The 18841-nt window shown below is 50.4% G+C and overlaps 1 protein-coding gene across 7 annotated transcripts; it reads right to left on the reverse strand.

The window, feature by feature from the left end:
- Positions 1 to 456: 456 nt before the first annotated feature.
- On the reverse strand, positions 457 to 17170 carry COQ8B (coenzyme Q8B). 7 transcript variants are annotated; one of them, XM_036231671.1, is made up of 15 exons: positions 17080 to 17170; positions 15611 to 15715; positions 15356 to 15475; positions 15179 to 15245; positions 13689 to 13766; positions 10853 to 10975; positions 10625 to 10710; positions 9468 to 9608; positions 9300 to 9381; positions 8495 to 8588; positions 6707 to 6848; positions 6465 to 6572; positions 4382 to 4447; positions 1733 to 1819; positions 457 to 1343 (listed from the first exon to the last, which is right to left on the reverse strand). In XM_036231671.1, exons 2-15 carry the CDS (start codon positions 15710 to 15712, stop codon positions 1041 to 1043), a joined length of 1599 nt encoding a protein of 532 aa, XP_036087564.1. In that variant the 5' UTR covers positions 15713 to 15715; positions 17080 to 17170; the 3' UTR covers positions 457 to 1040. The 7 variants fall into 7 exon arrangements, with proteins under 7 accessions (XP_036087564.1, XP_036087565.1, XP_016022326.2 ...); XM_036231672.1 differs by lacking the exon at positions 17080 to 17170 and adding an exon at positions 16636 to 16703; XM_016166840.2 differs by lacking the exon at positions 17080 to 17170 and adding an exon at positions 16136 to 16206.
- Positions 17171 to 18841: the final 1671 nt, after the last annotated feature.

Below are 18841 nucleotides of genomic sequence, written 5' to 3' on the forward strand. Positions count from 1 at the left end.
CCCACGGTTCTCCCAGTCCAGCGGGGGCGGATAGAAGCAGTGACAAGGCACTTTTTGCAAGGAATGGGAGGGGGAATTAACAGACCCTGGCGTCCTGGTTTGCGATCGGTTCAGCTTTGGTGGCGGGGACGCCCGGTTGTGACCAAGGCGGGGTTCTGGCCACTGTTGTGCCTCTAGCTCCCGCCCGATCCTGTGGGTTTGGCAAAGCAGCTGGCAGGGGCATTAAGGCCCATTAGCAAAGGCGAGGTTGCTGGGAGCCGGGCGCCGGGGAGGTGGTGTGTGGGGGGAGGACTTCTCAGCTGCCGCAGCCTTACGAGCAGGTGGTCAGCATGTGCGGGAGGGGTGAGGGGGTGGAGGGAAAAGGGAGAAGGAGGTTCCCGGCAACAGATGGCACCGACAGGACTGGTGCTTTCAGACAAGAGGGTGGGAGGGGGCTGGCCATCTGCACCTGGAGGCTAACTGCAAGCTCCTCCCCCTCGCCCCCAGCGCAAAGAAAAAGGGCTGGGGGAAGGGGAAGGCCAATTTTATTTAAACTAAATGTCCAAACATCCCCCCCTACCCCTCGCCCCAACACAGAGGATGGACGGGAAGAAGGCAGCTGGTGGTGGGGTGAAGGAGGCAAAGGTGAGGGCTGCTTCCCCCAACCACCACCCCTCCCTTCTCACTAGCCAGATCTGTGGGAGACCTGAAGCACAGCCGAGGGACTCCCCTCTAGAGGAGTCTTCATCTCCACCATGGTGTGCAGGGGGCTTGAGGCTCTCTCAAATGCTGACAGGAATAAATTAAGCCCTGACATAGAGTTCCCGGATGGCCACTCTGGGGTGATGAAAGCAGGATACAGGGGCGTGAAGCGGGGAGTTCCCTAGCCTCAGCATTCCCCAACCCCGAGGGAAGGGCGCTAGGCAAGACTGGGAAGCCCAGGCGGTGTCCTCGGACTGGAGCAGAGTGAGAAGGAGGCACCGCAGCTGGGGATGGCCCCCTACTGGCCAGATTTCCCGGAGGGAAGCTGTCTGAGGGGTCTGATCCGACGTCAGCTCTGGTCAGGAGGCTTCGGGAACTGGCTGAGCCTGGCGACTAGCCCAGTAGCGATGGTAGGTGTCCTGGAAGAGGTCCCGGCAGTCGATGTGGGCGCGGAGGCGGGCGCAGGCTAGGAAAGCCCCTGCCAGTTTGCGGTGCAGGGCATAGGTCTCCTCGGGCGGTGGGCGGAGCCGATGCTGCAGCAGCACGGGGATGAGGCACTGCACGCGGTGGGCAGTGTCACCTGCCCCAAAGTCGTAGGGGCCCTGGGTGGCGAAGGGTTCCCCCAGGATCATCACGGCCTCCACGTGGGCATCAGAGAATGCCTAGGGGTGGGGCAGAGCAGAGGCATCCAGTATGGAGGAACAGCTCTCCACTTAACCCAGAAGGAACAAGCAGCTTTCAGCTTGAGTCTCCAATACCAACACAAGCCCCGCTCCTTCCAGAGCCCCCAGGAGACAAGCAGCTCCCTACTGCTGGCCCCCAAAACAGCCCTTCACTCCATCTCGGAACCTCGGGTAGATAAGCAGTCCTCTATAGAACAGACAAGCAGCCTCCATTCCCAGACCCCTAGTACCCACTCCAAATAGCACCCTTTCCCCTATTCCTCCCCAGAGCCCCCCAGTACAGATCAGCAGTTCCCCACTCCCCCAGTGTTAAGCAGCCCTGAGCCCTCTGACAGACACCAGATCCTACTCCCGCAGTGTCTCCACACCTTGGTTTCAAAGCCTGTGAGGAATTTGAGGTCCCGGGATTTCTGCAGCACCTTGTCTCTGTCTCCATTGGCTGCAGCCATCACTACCTGGGAAGATGGGTGTGGGGCACAAGGTCAAAGGCCCGGGGTGGTGGTGCAGCAGGGAGGGGGGCAGTTTAAGGATTCAAGGAGGTGTCTGCGGAAATGGAGACCCAGAGCTGGACGCCAGCTCCCACTGTATCCATGTCCCTTCTCACCTGCTTAGCCCTTCTCTCATCTAGAAGCCTGTCCCTCCTCACCCTGCCCCTGTGTTTCTCTCAAGACTGTTCCAAAACCTAGAGGATGGGGGTGGGTCAGGGTTTCTGCCTGCCTGCCTGGGAACACACAGCCTGCCTGGAAACTAAATGGTGAAACAGCAGAGAAGAAAATAAATGTCAAGTGGTGCTCATGGGTCCACACACTCAACTGGCCAAGGATGTGACGGTGACTGAAAACTGCATCCAACGCTGCTACTGGGCCATCTCTGTGATCACCTAGTTGATGTCTGTTGATACCTGTCTCTGGCACTGGACTTGGGGCCCTGAGAGAGCCTCAGGAGGCCCTTTGTGAACCTTTGCTTAGCAAATTAGTGTGTGGAGCCGAGCACCTCTCCGGCTGTGAGGGCGCCCTGGGCTGGCAGACAGAAGCCAGAGACAGCCTGCCTGGGCTCGGCCCCAGCTCTGACACTGCTGGCTGACTCAGCAAGGCCCTTGCCTGCCTCAGGCCTCTGCCTTCTTATCTGTGAAGTGGGGATGATGAGTTATCTTCCTTATGGGGTCGCTGTGAGGAAAAGGAGGTGACAGCTGTGCTGAGCAGTGTGCCTGCATGTACAAAGCACCATACATGTTATCAGCTACTATGGTTATTAAGAGGTAGATGTGAGGGTTCTGACTTCACAGAAGATGAAAGAGACTCTTAGGGGGCAATAGCAAGGCAAGGGGTGGAACCTGGGCGAATTCTTAACCACTGAGTGGCTATTTCTTGGGAGGAAGGGGAATACAGGATTAACTCTGGCAGTTCTACTGTTTCAGCTCCCCTGCCCAAGCCTGTCTGGCCATCTGTCAGGCTTGTGGTCCTTGGGGGCCAGTGTGACAGGGCTTTTTGAAACTGGAAAAGGGTGGGGCGGTGGCAAGAGGGCCATGCTAAACAGGCTGGGAGTGAGGGGCATGAGATGTCCCAACTACCAAGAGAGGCCTTGCGTTGTGCCTCAAGTGGCCTGCAGAGAGGGCCCCAGGGGGCCTGTGTGTTGTGGGGGGCGGGGTTACTAGCTCCTTCTTCCTACTGGCATCTCAGGAGTAGCCCCATCATCCTCCAGTCTTTAAGCCAGAGCCCGGTGTCTTGTCCAGGACACCTCTCTTTTCCTCCCCACAGCCTCACTGGGCTTCCAACCCCCTATCTTCAACACCACTCATTATTCAGAAGGGGTTTCCTAATTCTTAATGTGCCCTGCTCCTCCTCAGGTCCCTCCCATGGCTTCACAGGGCACCCAGATAAAGTATAAGTGGCAAATCATGGCTTCTCGGACCCAGAGTGATTTGGCTCCAATCTCACTGCTGGCTCTTGCTCGGCCGCCCACCTGCCCACCTAGTCTGAACGTGAACTTCTTTTCGGTCTTCTAGGCCTTTACTAATCAAAATGTGGTCCCTTTAAGGGGAGATTTGGCATTCCTGGGAGTGTGTTAGAAATGCAGCATTTTATGCCCAACTCCAGCCCAGAATCTGAATTTTAACTAGGTCATGGGGCATGGTGTTTCGCATGCATGTTAAAATTTGAGAAGCGCTGCTCTAATGGGAATATTCCTTCTCATCTCTTGGCCTTTGCACATGTTATTGGTCTGGAATACCTTCCTAGCTGCTTCCTGATAGGTCTCCTCATCCCTCAGGTCTCAACGCTGATGCCTCATTCCAGCCCTGACCACTCTGGGTCCTCACTGTCTTCCCCCCGCCCAATGTCCCCAATATTACCCAGAATAGGGCTGGGCAGAGAGGGGTATCAAAGAATGTTTGAATTGACGACTAGATAAGAAGACCAGGTCGACTGTCTCATCTTGCCAAATTAATGAGATAGCGTTCTCTGTGATCTCCGAGACAAACTGGCCCTGGTGAGCAGGAGGGACAATGGAAGGGATGGGCAACAGGTGAGGAAACACTTCCTGAGGACAGAGCATCCCTTTAGGGAAGGTATGTGAGCACAAGGCTGGACACCAAGGCCTTGGACAGTATGGGGTGTGGGGAGGCAAAAGTATGGCCATCAGGGGCTTTTCTCTTAGGAGGAGGCTGGTCAGCATTAGGAGCACAGGCCCTGGACCCAGACCACCTGAGTTTGAATCCCAGGTCGGCTGTGACCTTGGGCAAGTGACTTAAGCCCTCTGAGGTCCAGTTACTTCATCTGTAAAATAGAGCCAAAAATGGTCCTTACCCTGTGAAGTTGCTGTATATTTTAAATCAGTTACCATAGGCATAGCGCTTAAAACAGCACTGACATAATATTAAGTGCTTAGTATTTGTTAGCTGCTGTTAACACTATTATTTCTTATTTCTTAATTCCAGATACTGTATTTCTCCTCACTCTTGCCTCAGTATCTGGCTTGAGCCTTGGCCCTTCAGAGACCCCAGAGTTGGGGGGACTCACCTCGATGTAATGGTCTGTGAATTCGGTCCCAAATTCCCGGCTTGCACCAAAGTCCAGCAAAGTCACCTGAGAACGAGGACAGTGAAAGGGATGCTAGGAGTCCACCAATGCTTCCCGTTGTCTGTCCAGAGTGGCTTGGGTCCATCTTTCCCTCCCCACACCCTGTCCCCTCCTGCAAAGTCCCTGCCTTCTGTCTCCCAGGCTCCCACCTCAGGTCTCCACGCTTCTAATCTACTGCCATATGAAGATGAAGAAAGCTGGCTTTTATTTTTTTGGTCCTAATTATTTTTATGACATGCTTTAGGCATAGAAAAAAAAATCCAAAAAATAATAAAATATATGGAAAAGTGAACACCTATGAATCTGATTACCCAGCTTAAAAAATAAAATACTATCAATCCAGGTGAGGCTTCCCATGTACTCCAATCTGATTCTACCTCCCACACATCCTCACCCTCTCTTCCAAGGTCACCACTTTCCTGAAATTACCATGTGTGTATTTCTACATGTTTCTTTATATATTTGTGTACCCACGAACAATCCATAATGTTTTGTATACGTGAAAACTAAGTGGCATCTATGATAGTTATTCTGCAACCTACTCTCTGTGGCCAACAAGTTTTGTGACTTATCTCCACTGCTATGTGCAGCTCTGGCTCATTCATTTACTTTCACTGGTGTGTAAGGACTACATCACAGTGCATTTATCTGGTTGATGGGCATTGTGGGTGTTTCTGGATTTTGCTATTAAAAACACTGCTCAATGAACATGTGTTGGAGTTTCTCTAGGGCAGTGGAGTTCGGACTGTTGATCACAACCCACAATAAGAAATACAGATTATACTGGGCACCAGTCCCAATGCCACATAAATACAAGTGTCAAACAAAAGTGTCCTGAAATATTATAGCTCCCTCCCACTGATACTTTCTATTCTAGGACTTGTAAATGAAAAAAATGTAGTTGAGATCCAATCAATTGATGCCAGGACACATATTACCTTCTGAGGTCAGAAAAACCCTTTTCTGGGGTCTCAGCCTACAGGGATGTGAGGTGTGTGTACCCTTGGGGGGAGGAGGGTGGCAAGGGACTGAGGCTGGAGACTCAGTGGGGCCACATCACACTCAGCAAAGCTCTCGGACTTGATCCCTAGGGTGCTGAGGCACTGTGGAGGGGACAGAGTGGCCAGATTTGTGTTTCCGAAAGATCCCTCTGGGTACAGGATGGACACAGACCACTTTGGAGGGCCATGTGGCAACCACATGTGCTGCGAGTCTCTCGGTCCAAACTCTTGCTTCCAGGCCTGTGGATACCCTGTGTCCTCTGCCAGGAATGCACTCTCCTGCTCTGCAGATGGCTGTCCCCTTCTCATCTTTCTGTTTCCAGCTTTAATGGCACATCCTTCAAGAAGTCTTCCTGACCCCACACACCCAAGCAGGGTCAGCCACTTTCCCTGGCTTCCCACAGCCCACTGGGACTCCCTCACCACTGACCACTCTGGCCTGTGCTTCCCCATCATGGCACTAACTACTCTAGGTCATCACTGTTTGGTGACGGGTCCCCTCACTGGACTGGAAACTCTAAAAAGGTGAGGATCAGGCTTGTCTTGGCATCATTATCAAGAGGCAGGTACTGGGTGCTTGGTGTGCTCTAAATGAATTCCAAGTATGGTCATGATGACTACCTTCCAAAAGTTGTGTCCCCTCTTCAATACTGTCACATTGCCACTAGGAAGCCACGGCCTAGCCAGGGACTCCATTTCCCAGTGTCCTTTGCACCTAGACAGTTCTCATTAATAGTAAAGGGAATGACGTGTCACTTCTGGGCAAAGTACTTAGACAAGGTGTCACCCTCTCAATCTCTCTTTCCTTTTCTACTGGAAAGAGCATTGCAAGGCTTAGGGGATGGTACAATCAAGAAAGGGAAGGAGCCTTGGGCCCCTGAATCACTGCCTGGAGCAGGGCCACCTCAGCCTGTTACACTGGTAATAAATTACTATTGTGTTGAGCTGTATTGCGTGAGAAATATCGGTAAATATCTGTCAGGGCAGCTAATGGACCCTGGAACACATCACAAGGAACCAACCTGGTGGCTGGAGGCATCATACAGGAAGTTGGCCCAGTTGGGGTCTGTTTGCATGAAGCGGAACTCAAACAGCTCCCGCAGACACAGCCTCAGGAGGTGGAAGCAGATCTGGGGTGGGGAGAAGGACCAGACACCTCAGAGTCATCTGCCCTGTAAAGCCCTCTCTAGCCTGGAGAACATCCATGGGTCTGGCCTGCCCTGCCCTGGCAGCACCCTCCCTACTGTCCCACGAGACCATGTACCTGGTTCCGGATGTCCTGGCTTAGGCTCTGGCACTGGTCCAGGGGGACCCCTCCAGCCAGCTCCATGCCCAGCACCCGCTTCGTGCAGAGTTCCTTAATTACTGCCGGCACCCGGAAAAAGGTGTCGTCTGCCAGCAGCTGCCTGGGGCAGAAGGGAGTCAGGCAACAGGACTTAGTGCTTCAGGCCCCTGTGGCCCAGGCTGAGGCCTCCTCCTCATCCTTTGAGAAGTGCTCCATGATCAGTGTATGTCTTGCCTTCCCTCCTGCTCTCCTGTTGCCTCTGTGTGCCGAGTCTTGGCCAATTCTTGGCTGGACTGACATTCATTCATTCATTCGTTCCCCAAACATCTCCATAGAGCCTAGTGCACCTGCCCCTACACTAAGTGCCACTGGAGACCCAGTCACCACTTCCTCACCAGAAACACTTCAAGACATCTGGTCGCCCCATGATGACTTCTATGCATTAAGCTTGATAAACAATACTTTATCTCAACTTACAAATTATTTCAACTGAAAAAAATAGTCAGATATATAAATCTGAGTCCATACTGACACTCACTGGCCATTCCTTGGACTCATTACGCAGAACACTGGTTAATTAAGGGAAAGAATCCTTCTCAGTGTCTGTCCCCATGGACAATGCCGGGGGACAGAGCAGTGGGCAAACCCCAGGCCTTCCCCATTACATACACCAGAGATCACACTCTAACAATCCAACAGTCCCATAACAGACTGAGATGCGTCAGTGTAAGATGTGGGAAGCAGAGAATATGAGTGAGGCCTCTGGCTGGGGACCTGTGGGATGGCTAGAGCAGAGTGACCTGGGGAGCAGGGGATGGGTAAGGGCCGGGGACTGATGTGGGTGTTATTCTAAGGGCACTGGGCAATCCCGGGAGGGAGGGCTCTCCCCAGATCACACAAGGAGTGATCGGGCCCAGATTGCTTCACAGCCTCCTCCGGGTCCTGCTTCCAGGCTTGTATTTTTGTCTTCATTTATAAAATCTCTGAACTCTCCTCATGGGTGGACTAGGCCACGTGCTAACCATTTAATCAGCATGATTTCCCTTTATCCTCACTACCCTGTGAGGATACTCCCGCAAGGCTACTGTGCAGATTTGGACCACCCGCCTGTTAAGGGTTGACCCAGGGCTAGATCCCACATCTGTCTGAGTCCAGGGCCCAAGCCACAAGCCCTGCCTTCTACTGCCCTTTCTCCATCTACAGAGCCAGCGTGGCTCAATAAACGTCTGCTGCACTGTGAAGGGTTTCACGGAGGTGTGGTCAACGACGGCACAGTGTGATGCTTCCACCATGCAAACACGTCCGTTGTTCCTGTGGCTGTAGTGCATTCATTTTCACTGCTGTATGATATTCTGCTGATGAATGTAACATAATCCATTTATCTACCACACTGGATAAATTTTATAGATTTGGGTTGTTCTCAATTTGAGCTTGTCAACAGGCACTTAGTGACACAATGAGCGACCATTATGTCTCCCCCACTGGAGTGCGGTGGTTACCCGACCCACTTCACAGATGAGAACACAGAAACTTAGAGAAAGGAACCTGCCCAAGCTTACAGAGGACGAAGGGGATAAATGAAGTAATAAGTGAAAGAATGGATGGACCAACAAACAAATAAAGAGGAAAAGGGTTTGCCAGCCCTACCCCAGGGCTCTAGTTGCCAGAGGCTGTGGTGGTACCTGCTTCCCACTCAGCCAGGGAGGGAAAAAGGGAAGGAAGCTGGAGGGAAGGGTTCTCCAGGGGCCTGCAGGGGGTTCAGCTCACCTGAAATTCTGGGCACAAGCCGCCTCCCGCTGGTAGTCACACTCCCAAGCCAGCTCCTGCTGCAGTGCCTGCAGACTCTGCTCAGCAAACAGGCCTGAGGCGGTGGCCAAGTCAGACAGGGAAGGTCACACAGCCTGTCCCACTCCACCAGCCCGACCCCTCGGGCTCCCACTTGTGGATGTCTTCCCTTGCTAATCGTCTTACTCTGTCTTTCTCGCTGTCCCTCACACCTTCTGTTCCATGCTTTTCATCTGCATTATCTGTCCACACACTTCCCCTCTGTCCTTCATACAACTGTGGGCTCTTCTGAAGTCTCTCCCCTGGGGTCTAGCTCCCACGGGCACACACACCAGTCCCCAGGCATCTCTCACAGTCACACACACACCTATTCTTTTCCGTGGTCTCTCACATTCTACCTCTGAATCTTACTTCTGCCTGCCTCTTTCCACCCCTCACCCCCATACACACCCTGCTCCATCTTCAGGCTCTCTCCCATGAAGTAACACAACATGAGGTCCCACTGACACTCTCTTCTTGTTTCTATGGCTCTTTTTCAGACCTACCATCCCTCTCTGCACACCCTGTATCTCTTTCTGGATTTCAGCTTGGGCTTCTGTCTCTCTTGTCAGAATTCTTGAGTTTGACTTTTTCTCACACACTTGTACTTTCTGGGCTTTCCCTGGGGTATCTCTTGTTTCTGTCTCACATGCACACTTACACACTCACTCACACACAGGCACACCCTGCCCCGCCCACTTGCTCTCTGGGGCATGTCCTGCAGTGAGGGGCGGAGGGGGCGCCTCACCGTCGGGCAGGGCCGTGCTCATCTTGAGCACGGCCAGCAGGTTCTGGACGTCACTCTGGATGCTCTGGGCAACGCCTGGATACTGCAAGGGGAGGAGGAGGCAGGGTGGGAGTCACTCCTCTGGGACAGCAGGGTGCCCACCACCACCTGTCCGGCCACCCCTCTCACCTGGATCTTCACGGCCACCTCCGTCCTGTCCCTCAGCATGCCCTGGTGAACCTGCCCAATTGAGGCGGCGGCAAAGGGCACCTCCTCCAGAGAGGCCACCTTGGCCTGCCAGTCCCTGCCGAGCTCTTCTTCCAGGACTCTCTGGGGAGTGATTGTGACAACCATCACTGATTACAGGCTGAGTTCATTCCGCATGCGAGCACTTTACTAAGAACCCCGGCACTAACCACATATTAGGTCCTGGGCTGATGAAGCTCTCGGCTGCTACCCCACTTTAGAGATGAGAAAACAGGCTCACAGTGACATCCCTCAGCCAAGATGAAGCACCTGCAGCTGGTGGATGGGGAGGCCTAGCTTGTCTCCCAAGCCTGTACTCCTAAGGTTGTGTGGGCTGTTGTTGGCAATTGCTATTATGCATAGTTAAGATTGATAATAAGCCTTTTTAATAATTGTATATTATATTATTAGCTCAATTTGATGAAGAAGAGTTAAAATTGACAGAGGGCTTCCTGTGGGCCAGGTCCTGTGCAGAGTGGCTCAGAGAGCAGCAATAACTGCCTACGGTCACATGGTGAGTGGGAACAGAGATCAGAAGGCAGGCGGGTGGCTGGATTCCAGATTCTACACCCGTATCCAATTATTACCAGATCCTGGGCACTTACTCAGTGCCAGGCGCTTTGCCAACCTATTTAAAGGTACCCTCTCCTTTAAAAACTAGTCATAATAACAACTGAAATTGACACATCACCCGTGGTGTGTCGGGGCCCTTCTAAGTGCTCTCCACATCCTAACACAGATGCTATCACGTCTACATTCCACAGATGAGGACACCGAGGCTCAGAAAGGTCAGGCCATGTGTCTGAGACCACGCAGGGAGGAAGTGGCAGAGCCAGAGTCTGAACTCATGAAGCCTGGTCCCTGTCCACTGCGCTCACTGCCCCATTAACAGCTCACTGGCCTACTGGGGAGTGGACTCGGCCCATGGCACCAGCCTCTCATTTAATCACCACAATCGCCTCTGAAGTGTGTGCTTTGGTGATCCCCATTTGATAGATGGGGGAACTGAGGCCCAGAGTCTGATGGGGAGTAGAGCAGCGAAGCTGAGGCATCGGGCAGGCGGAGCGCCTCCCTGGCGAGCTTCACCGCTGGGCACTCACCAGCATCTGCCATCGGGGCATGAAGTCGGCGCTCTGGCGGACCCGCTCGAAGATGCGCTGCAGCTGGGGGCTGATAAAGCTGTTGTCTTGGGAGACAGGGGGACAAGGGACAGTGAAGAGGTGAGGGAGAAGGTGGCGGGGGACCCCTGGAGGAGTATCTGAAGTTGGGGCTTGTCGGTGGGTGGGATGGTATAGAAGTAAAGTCGGGGGTCGAGGGTCATGCTATACCCTGGATGCTGAGCATTTGGCCAACCTTGAGGGCGGCCCCCCGAACTGTACACAAGGTCTGCACAATCCGCTCGGCATTGGCCTCTGACAGGAAAGGGCTGGAGCCTGGCTGGAAGCTGTCTTCTGGGGTGGAGAGAATGATCGTTAGTATTGCAATCATGAAAACAATCAGTATTAATACCACTACACACCACCAGAATGGTCAAACTGAAAAAGACAACACCAAGTGCTGGCAAGGACGTGGAGTAGCCCGAATGCCCACGCTGTTGACAGGGGTGCCATGGCACGGGCCCTTTATTAACCAGTGGGAAGTGCCTAGTGAAGCACACACCTACACCGGGTGCAGTTTCTCTCCTAAGTGCCTACCCGAGAGAAACGCGTAAGTGCGTCCACTGACAGATATGTTCCAAGAAGGGTCACCACAGCGCTATTCGTGACAGTCCCAAATTAGAAACATCCCAAATGTCCATCAATACAACGAACAAAAGAATTATGAAACAGTCACAGAGTGACTACTATGGGACGGAACAAACAACCCACATCCACTCACAGCAACGTGGATGTATCTCTCAAAAAGAATGTTGAGCCAAAGAAGCCAAACACATACAAGAACACAAGGTCTGAAACAGGCAAAACTAATCTCGGGGTCGGAAGCCGAGACAATGGTTGCCCTTGATGGGCCGGGATGAGGCATAAGAGGAGCTTCTGGAGAACCCGGGTGTTGATTCTCAAAGTGTGGTCCATGGACCCCTGAGCATCCCTAAGGCTCTTCAGGGGGTCTGTGAGATCAAAACTTTTTTCATAATAATATTAATATGGTATCTGCTCTTTTTCTTTGTTCTCATTCTCCCAGGAATGCTCAGGGGAATTTTTCAAAAGCTCCATGACCGGTGGTGGTGCCACCGGCTCTGACGGTGGATGGAACGTGTATATGTGTTCTCGTGTATTAAGTTTTTCAGTCTTAATCTCGAATACAGTAAACATCCACAAATATAACCCACATAAACAAGCTCTCTGCTGTCCTCATTCTATTTTTTAAGAGCTTTACTGAGATATAACTCACTCATTTAAGGCATACCGTTCAATGGCTTCTAATATATTCACTATTGCAATTATCAACACAACCAACTGTAGAACATTTCATTGCCCCAAAAAGAAGCCCCTTATATATTAGCAGTCACCACTCCCAGCCCCCAACCACTTGCCCCTGAGTTCCTGGAAACCACCAATCTATTTCCTGTCCCTATAAATTTTCCTATCCTAGGCATGTCACATCAATGAAATCATATAACACGTGGTCTTTTGTGTCTGGCTTCCTTCACTTAGGATAGTGTTTTCAAGATAAATCCACTTTATAGCATGGATCAGTACTTCATTCATTTTTATGGCTGAATAATATTGCACTGCATGCTTTTTTAATCCACTCCTCAGTTTTAAAAGTGTGCAGGGATCCTGAGACCAAAAAATGTGAGAAATGCTCTTCTATGGTTTCTTAATCAGTGTGCACAGATGCGTCCAATTTGCGAAAATTAACCAAGCTGTATGCTTATGATACGCACGCAGTTCTATATGCAAATTGTATTATTATTCAGTAAAGTGTTAAATAAGCTTTTATTTGTTAAAAATTTATTCAACTATTTATTAAGGGCTCACTCAGTGCCAGGCAGGATTCTAAATCTCTCTGTGGATTCTCTGGCAGAATCCCCACAATCGCCCCGAGAAGTAAGAACTACCAATGCCTTAATTTTCAAGGTGAGAAAGGAGATTCAGTGAGGTGCAGTGCCTGACCCGAGTCACATGGCACAGAAGTCGTGGAACAGGGTGCTGACTCAGTTTGGCCTTACCCTAAGGCTTACTCTTCTACCTATGTCCAACTTTTTATCTTGAAAAAAATCCAGACATGAGTTGCACCATGAACACCCACATGTCTGCTTCAAAGATTTTAACATTCTGCCTCATCTGTTTTATCTGTGTGTGCCCAAACACTTACTATTATTTTTCTGCGGGCCCGTTTGCATGGAGTTCCACTCAACCTGTGCTAAGAATAAGGACATTCCTCTACACAGTGTCATGATCACACCTAAGAGAATTAATACTAATCCTCTAATATATGTATCCAGTCCATACTCAGATTTTCCCAACTGTCCCTAAAAATCTTTCATAATTTTCTCCTCTAAGTTTTAAAATTTTCGATTATAGTTGACATTCAATATTATGTTAGTTTCAGGTGCACAGCATAGTGATTAGTCATTTACATACCTTATGAGGTGGTCCCCCGATAAGTCTGGTGCCCACCTGACATCACAATTATTACAATGTAATCGACTGTATTCCCTATGTTGTACTTTACATCCCGAAGGTTATTGTTATTTTTTTCAAACTGACATCCAATCATGGTTCATACATTCCATTTGTGAGTTATTATCTCTCTAGTCTCTTTTTATTCTAGAATACCCACACCCATTTTTGTTTCAGCCATTGACTTGGGGGAATCTCACCCTCAGAGGCTGATCTCTAGACACCTCGTTCTATCTCTGTTGTACCCCACCCCACCCCCAGCACTCCTATTTTCAGCTTTCCTCTCCTGCTCAGAGTTAGGAACTCGACTCCTGATGACTTTATTTTTTACTCTCATAACCTGCTTCTATCCATCATGACCCTGACAGCATCTTCACCCTGTTGTGAGCACTTCACAGTGACCCTCACAGGTGGGTATACACTCATCGCCTACATTCCCAACATGAGGAAACTGGGGCTCTGAGAAGTAAACTGAAGCCACTTGCCCCTGGTCACACAGCCAGGCTGGGGTCTGAACCAGGCAGTGTGGCTCACTCACCTGACTGTAGATATCCTCCCAGCAGGGACTTCTTGGCCACCTCGGCCAGTGCTCCCAGCCCCAAGCCCACAGCCAGTCCTGAGGAGTGAGAGAGAACCCTTAGTGCCTGCTTGCCCAGGGCATTCTTCACGCCGACCCTCTCTCTTCTTTCCCTTTTTCTCTAAACACACTTATCTCCTAGCTCTTTGTTGTCAACTCTCTGAATGTCTCTGTCCCTAACTTAGTCCCTTACTCTCTCCCTGCTTGGAGTTCCTTTCAAAGCTAGGCTGCCTCTTTCTCTATCCCTCTCTCCCGGTCTGTCACCTGCATCTGCAGTTCTCAAGTTCGGTTACACATTCAAGTCATGTGAGGCACTTTTATAAATACGATGCCCAAGCCCTACCCGAAGCCTTAGAATCTGTATTTTTTTTTAAGCATCCCAGATGATTCTAATGTGCAGCCAAAGGTAAGAAGTTCCCAAAATGGTCCCAAATCTCTGTTTGACTTCCTATGAGTCTTGTTTCTCTACCCACACCTCCTTTTCTTCATACTCACCTTTTCTTTTCTAAGTCAGTTATTTCTCCATCTCCCCACTTTCCTCCACCTGGCACATCTGTCTAGGCCTCTTTCTGTTTCTCGTTTTGATTTTATTTCTCTGGCTCTGATTTCCTCTGCTTCCTCTCTTTCCTTATCCCCCAAAATACCATGAGTCTCTCTGCCTCTTTCACTGTCACCATCTCTGTAAATAATCATAGCTGGCATCTTGTGAGCACTTTCGATATTCCAGGAACCATTCCCAGTGCCTTATATGCATTAACTCATTTTGTCTTCACACCCTTATAAGTTTTACAGGAACACTTTTACAGAAAGGGAAATGGAGGCTCAGAGAAGTTAAAATAACTCATCCAGAGTTACAAAGTGAGGATGCAGCAGAATCAGCCCTTGAACCCTGGGCAGCCTGGTGTCAAAGCTCTAACCACTGGCTTGGACTTCCTCTTTATACTGTGAATCAGTGTCTTTAAAACTTGAAACATGATTCACAGTATAGACAACTGCATTGTAATGGGTATAGACCAATGGATATATAATGCTCCATAAAACAAGATTTCCCCTTACTCTACAGGTGCATTTGTATTTCCCATTCTATTCTTCCTTTTAATGCTGGTTGCAACTCATTAAATTATTTCATACAGATTGAGACCTGAAGTTTGAATAATTCTGCTGCTTGACCTGGGGTCAAGTTATTTCACCTCCTTTGGCCTCCATGTCTTTATCTGTAGAATGGAAATGCTCATCAACTCAGTGCAGAGAGCACATGTATGGGGTCTTGCATGTTCTTCCAAGTTCTCAATAAATGTTACGTTCCTCTCTATTTCTCTTGGTTTCGCAGGCCGTTGCCTTCATTTTCTTTCCGATTCTCCCTCCTGTCTCTGATTCACCCTGTCCCTTGGCTCATTCTGTAAATGTTGCTTCCTCTGATCTAGCTCACGGTCTCCCACAGTCACACCTACCGCCAAAGTTGGCCAAACGGCTGATGCGGGAGGCGGGCACCTTGCGTTCTCGAGAGCGGTCACTCAGCTGGGAAATGGGAAAAGGTCTGAGGACAGGGAGGTGGGCACAGTGCCCCCAAGCTTGGTGGGCCAGCTGCCTTCATGGGGTGCTGCTGGCTGGGTGAGAAGCAATGATACCTGGGGCCGGGGTGTCTTCCTGAGCCGAGCCTCTCGTGCTTTGCGAATGTCCTCCTCTCCCAGGCCTGTGCCAGGCTTACCTTGATGAAGTTTTCGGGCCCAAGAAACCCCACAGAGCTCCTGCAAGAGATGTGGATGTTGATAAGGAGTAGAAGAGTGGGGTCTGCCTGGCCCTTTGGATCCCTCCCTGTCCACTTACTCATTAATGTCCCCCCTTAGCCTCTTCCCCTTGGAGACCCTTCCGCAGCCTCTTACCTGCCAGTGGAGCCCAGGCCCCAGAGCCCCACAAGGCAGACCAACAGTCTGGCCCAACTGTCCACAGGTCCCCTGCAGTAGACCCCCCACCTTCAGCCACATCGCCTGGGGGAGAAGAGGGGAGATTATTCGGATAGTTGTGGGAGTGACCTCCCTGCTTTGCTCCCACCACCCGTCACCAAGCCCTTACATTCCTCCATGTCCACGCTAAGCCTCCTACCCACCAAAGCATTCCTCCCCTGTTATAGCCCCTCCAGTTTCTCCTGGTTCCCCCTCTCGTTGCTAGGAACCCATAGCTCTTCCTATGCACCTCCCAAAACCCACTCTCCCCCTGCCCCACTCCCTGCCCGTTGCTAGGGTCCTCCCCTGTTGCTAGACACCCACTGATCTTCCTGGGCTACCTCTCTACTTCTTTGAGCCACCCTCGTCACTAAGCACCGCCTTCCCCTCCGTTGTTAGGCGCCTACAATTCCTCCGGTATCCCCCGCACCCCGTTACTGGGCACCTCCCCCCGTTGCTAAGCACCCACTACTCCCAGGCTTTAAGTCCGCAAAGCACGAAGGCCTCCTGCGCTTCCGGGAGTCTCTGCACGCCCGCCCCCTCCGGTCAACTAGCCAATGGTGGAGCAGCAGGTCTCTGACCCGCGCGAAGCCTGCCCCGCTGTGGCGGAGGCGGGGGTGGAAAGAGGCGGGGCCTAAGGGTGGGCGTTGGGGCCTGCGCGGAATCTTAAGGGCAAAGCGGGACCGCACACGTGCTCTTTTATGCCCTTCCATTCATCTGAAAGTTCCTAGTGCTGGGCGGACTTTTCTGTTCCCTACGCCCTCTTGTTTGCAGACACGCCTCTTCCTTACAAAGCCCACACCTCTGCGGTAACATTTTGCCAACCTCCCTTCTTATTTCTAGCCCCAGCAAGCTCAACATCTCTCCTTTGAACACGTCTTCCCAGGAAACATTTCCCGTGCACAGGGAGCCCCTCCACTTTGCGCACCCACCCTCTGCTTCAAACACCGTATCTCGGAACCCACCTCTTCCTTGCTCACCAGCTGTCTCCCTCTTGCACTCTCAACTCTTCCCTATACATAAACCCTCTCACACTCAGGCCCCTGAGCCCTGGGCTCCTGTTCCCTCTTACTCCCTGCTCTCTCTTCTCCCCGCCCACCTGCTGGATGGTGTGAGCGGGGACCTCTGTTTCCTGTAGCCCTGACATTTCCCAGAACACACTCAGCCAAGATTCCCAGAGCTGAGTCAAGAGCTTTGGCATTCCAGAAATCCAACTCCCAGCCTATCTGGGTGTGTACGTTGGGTTGAGTGGGGGAGCAGGCCATCTTAAAGCCTGCTCTCCCTACAACAGGCTGACTCACCCCTCTTCTCACAGTCTGTAATATAAGCAGCTGGCTGGGGCCTCTCTCTCAGGGCTGGGAGAAGGAAGGGTGTGATGCTCCACCCACAGACCCCTGCCCCAGTCTAACCTCTTTGTCAGGAATCGGACCTTCTTGTTTCTGTCCCTGTGCTGTGTGACCTCAGAAGAGCCTTGACCTTTTCCAGAACTCTGCTTCCCAGCCTGTGCGACGTACTAGGGGGCTCATACTATGACACTTCATTGATATGTGAAGAGATGACTCATTTTAGAGCCCTGGAACTGTGCCCAATGTCCCTCTCACAAGTGACTCAGTTTTCAAGAGAGAAACCCCACCCATCCACCCTGTCCTCCTTGAGACACAAGGGTCTGACTCAGGAGCTGAGTGACAGCTTGCCCTTAAGGGTAAAAATAAATAAAAATAAAAAGCATCTATGACAATAACTAATTCACAGGACTGTGGCAGATGGTGGCAAGGCTGGTGCCATGTGCCTCACACACATAAGGTCATATGAAATAGCCTGTTGGCTACAAAGGCTGGCAGACTTCTGAGCCTCAGTGTCCCCATCTGTAAAATGGGGCTGTGGCATCCTCTCTTGCTCAGTGTTAGTGAGAGAGATGCAGTGACATAGTGGTCTGTAAAGCGCTTGGCACAAGGCCTAGTACAGAACAAGAGTTCTATACATGAGAAAAATTTCTTAGGGAAGAATCACTTTTTTTGAAATTTCTATTATGCATTTACCATGTGCTTTTCTAGGTACTGGGGACAAAACAAGGAACAAAACAAACAAAATTCTTTGCTGTCTTGGTGCTGGCTTCTGGTGAGGGGCACAATAAACAAAATAAATGTCTACAAGCATACCTCATGTAAGTATGCCTCACTTTATTGTGCTTCAAAGACATTGTGTTTTTTTACAGATTGAAGGTTGTTATCACCCTGCCTTGAGCAATCTATTGGTGCCTTTTTTCCAACAGGCTCAGAGGATGGTTAGTACTTTTTATCAATAAAGTATTTTTTAATGAGGTTGTGTACTTTTTTTTTTAAGAATAATGCTATTGCACACTTAATAGACCACAGTATAGTTTATGATAACTTTTCTATAGTTTATTTTTTATTAATTTTTATTATGGTGACATTATACGTAACTTTTATATGCACTGAGAAACCAAAAACTTTGTGCGACTTATTCTTTCACAATATTTGCTTTATATTAAGGTGGTCTGGAACTGAACCTGCAGTATCTCTGAGGTACGCTTGTGTATTTAATAAGGTGACATGTTAAAAAGAAAAAATAAACCAGCGAAGGGGGGCAGGGAGTGGAGGGAAGATTGTGAGATTAAATAAGAGGATCAGAAAAATAGATAGATAGATAGATAGATAGATAGATAGATAGATAAAGATGGCCAGGGAAGTCCTCACTGATGAGAGGACATTTGAACAGAGACCTGAAGGAAGTGAGTGAGGGAGGTATTGGAAATATCTGAAGGAAGGGTGTTCCAGGCAGAGGGAACAAACAGTGCAAAAGTCCTGTGGTGGAAGATATCTCAGAGAATAGCGAAGAGGCCAGTGAGCGGAGTGAGTGAAGGGAAAAGATGGAGGAGATGAGGTCTAGGAGGTAATAGGAGCCAGAGTACGTAGAATACAGTGAATCACGGTGAGGACTTTGGCTTTTACCCTGATGGGATGGGCCCCCTGGAGTGTTCTGAGCAGAGAAGGGTCATGATCTGATTCAGAAAAAACACTTCCGGCTCCTCCTCCAACATCCCAGCTTCAGAAGCAAGTTTTATCACCTAGTGGGGACCTAAAGTCCAGATTTTGGTTTAGGTTGGCCTGAGTTCAAATCTACACAGCTTAGATATGTGATCTTGACTCA

Source organism: Rousettus aegyptiacus, unplaced genomic scaffold (assembly GCF_014176215.1).
Source record: "Rousettus aegyptiacus isolate mRouAeg1 unplaced genomic scaffold, mRouAeg1.p scaffold_m13_p_14, whole genome shotgun sequence".
In the NCBI taxonomy this organism is placed as follows: Eukaryota; Metazoa; Chordata; class Mammalia; order Chiroptera; family Pteropodidae; genus Rousettus; species Rousettus aegyptiacus.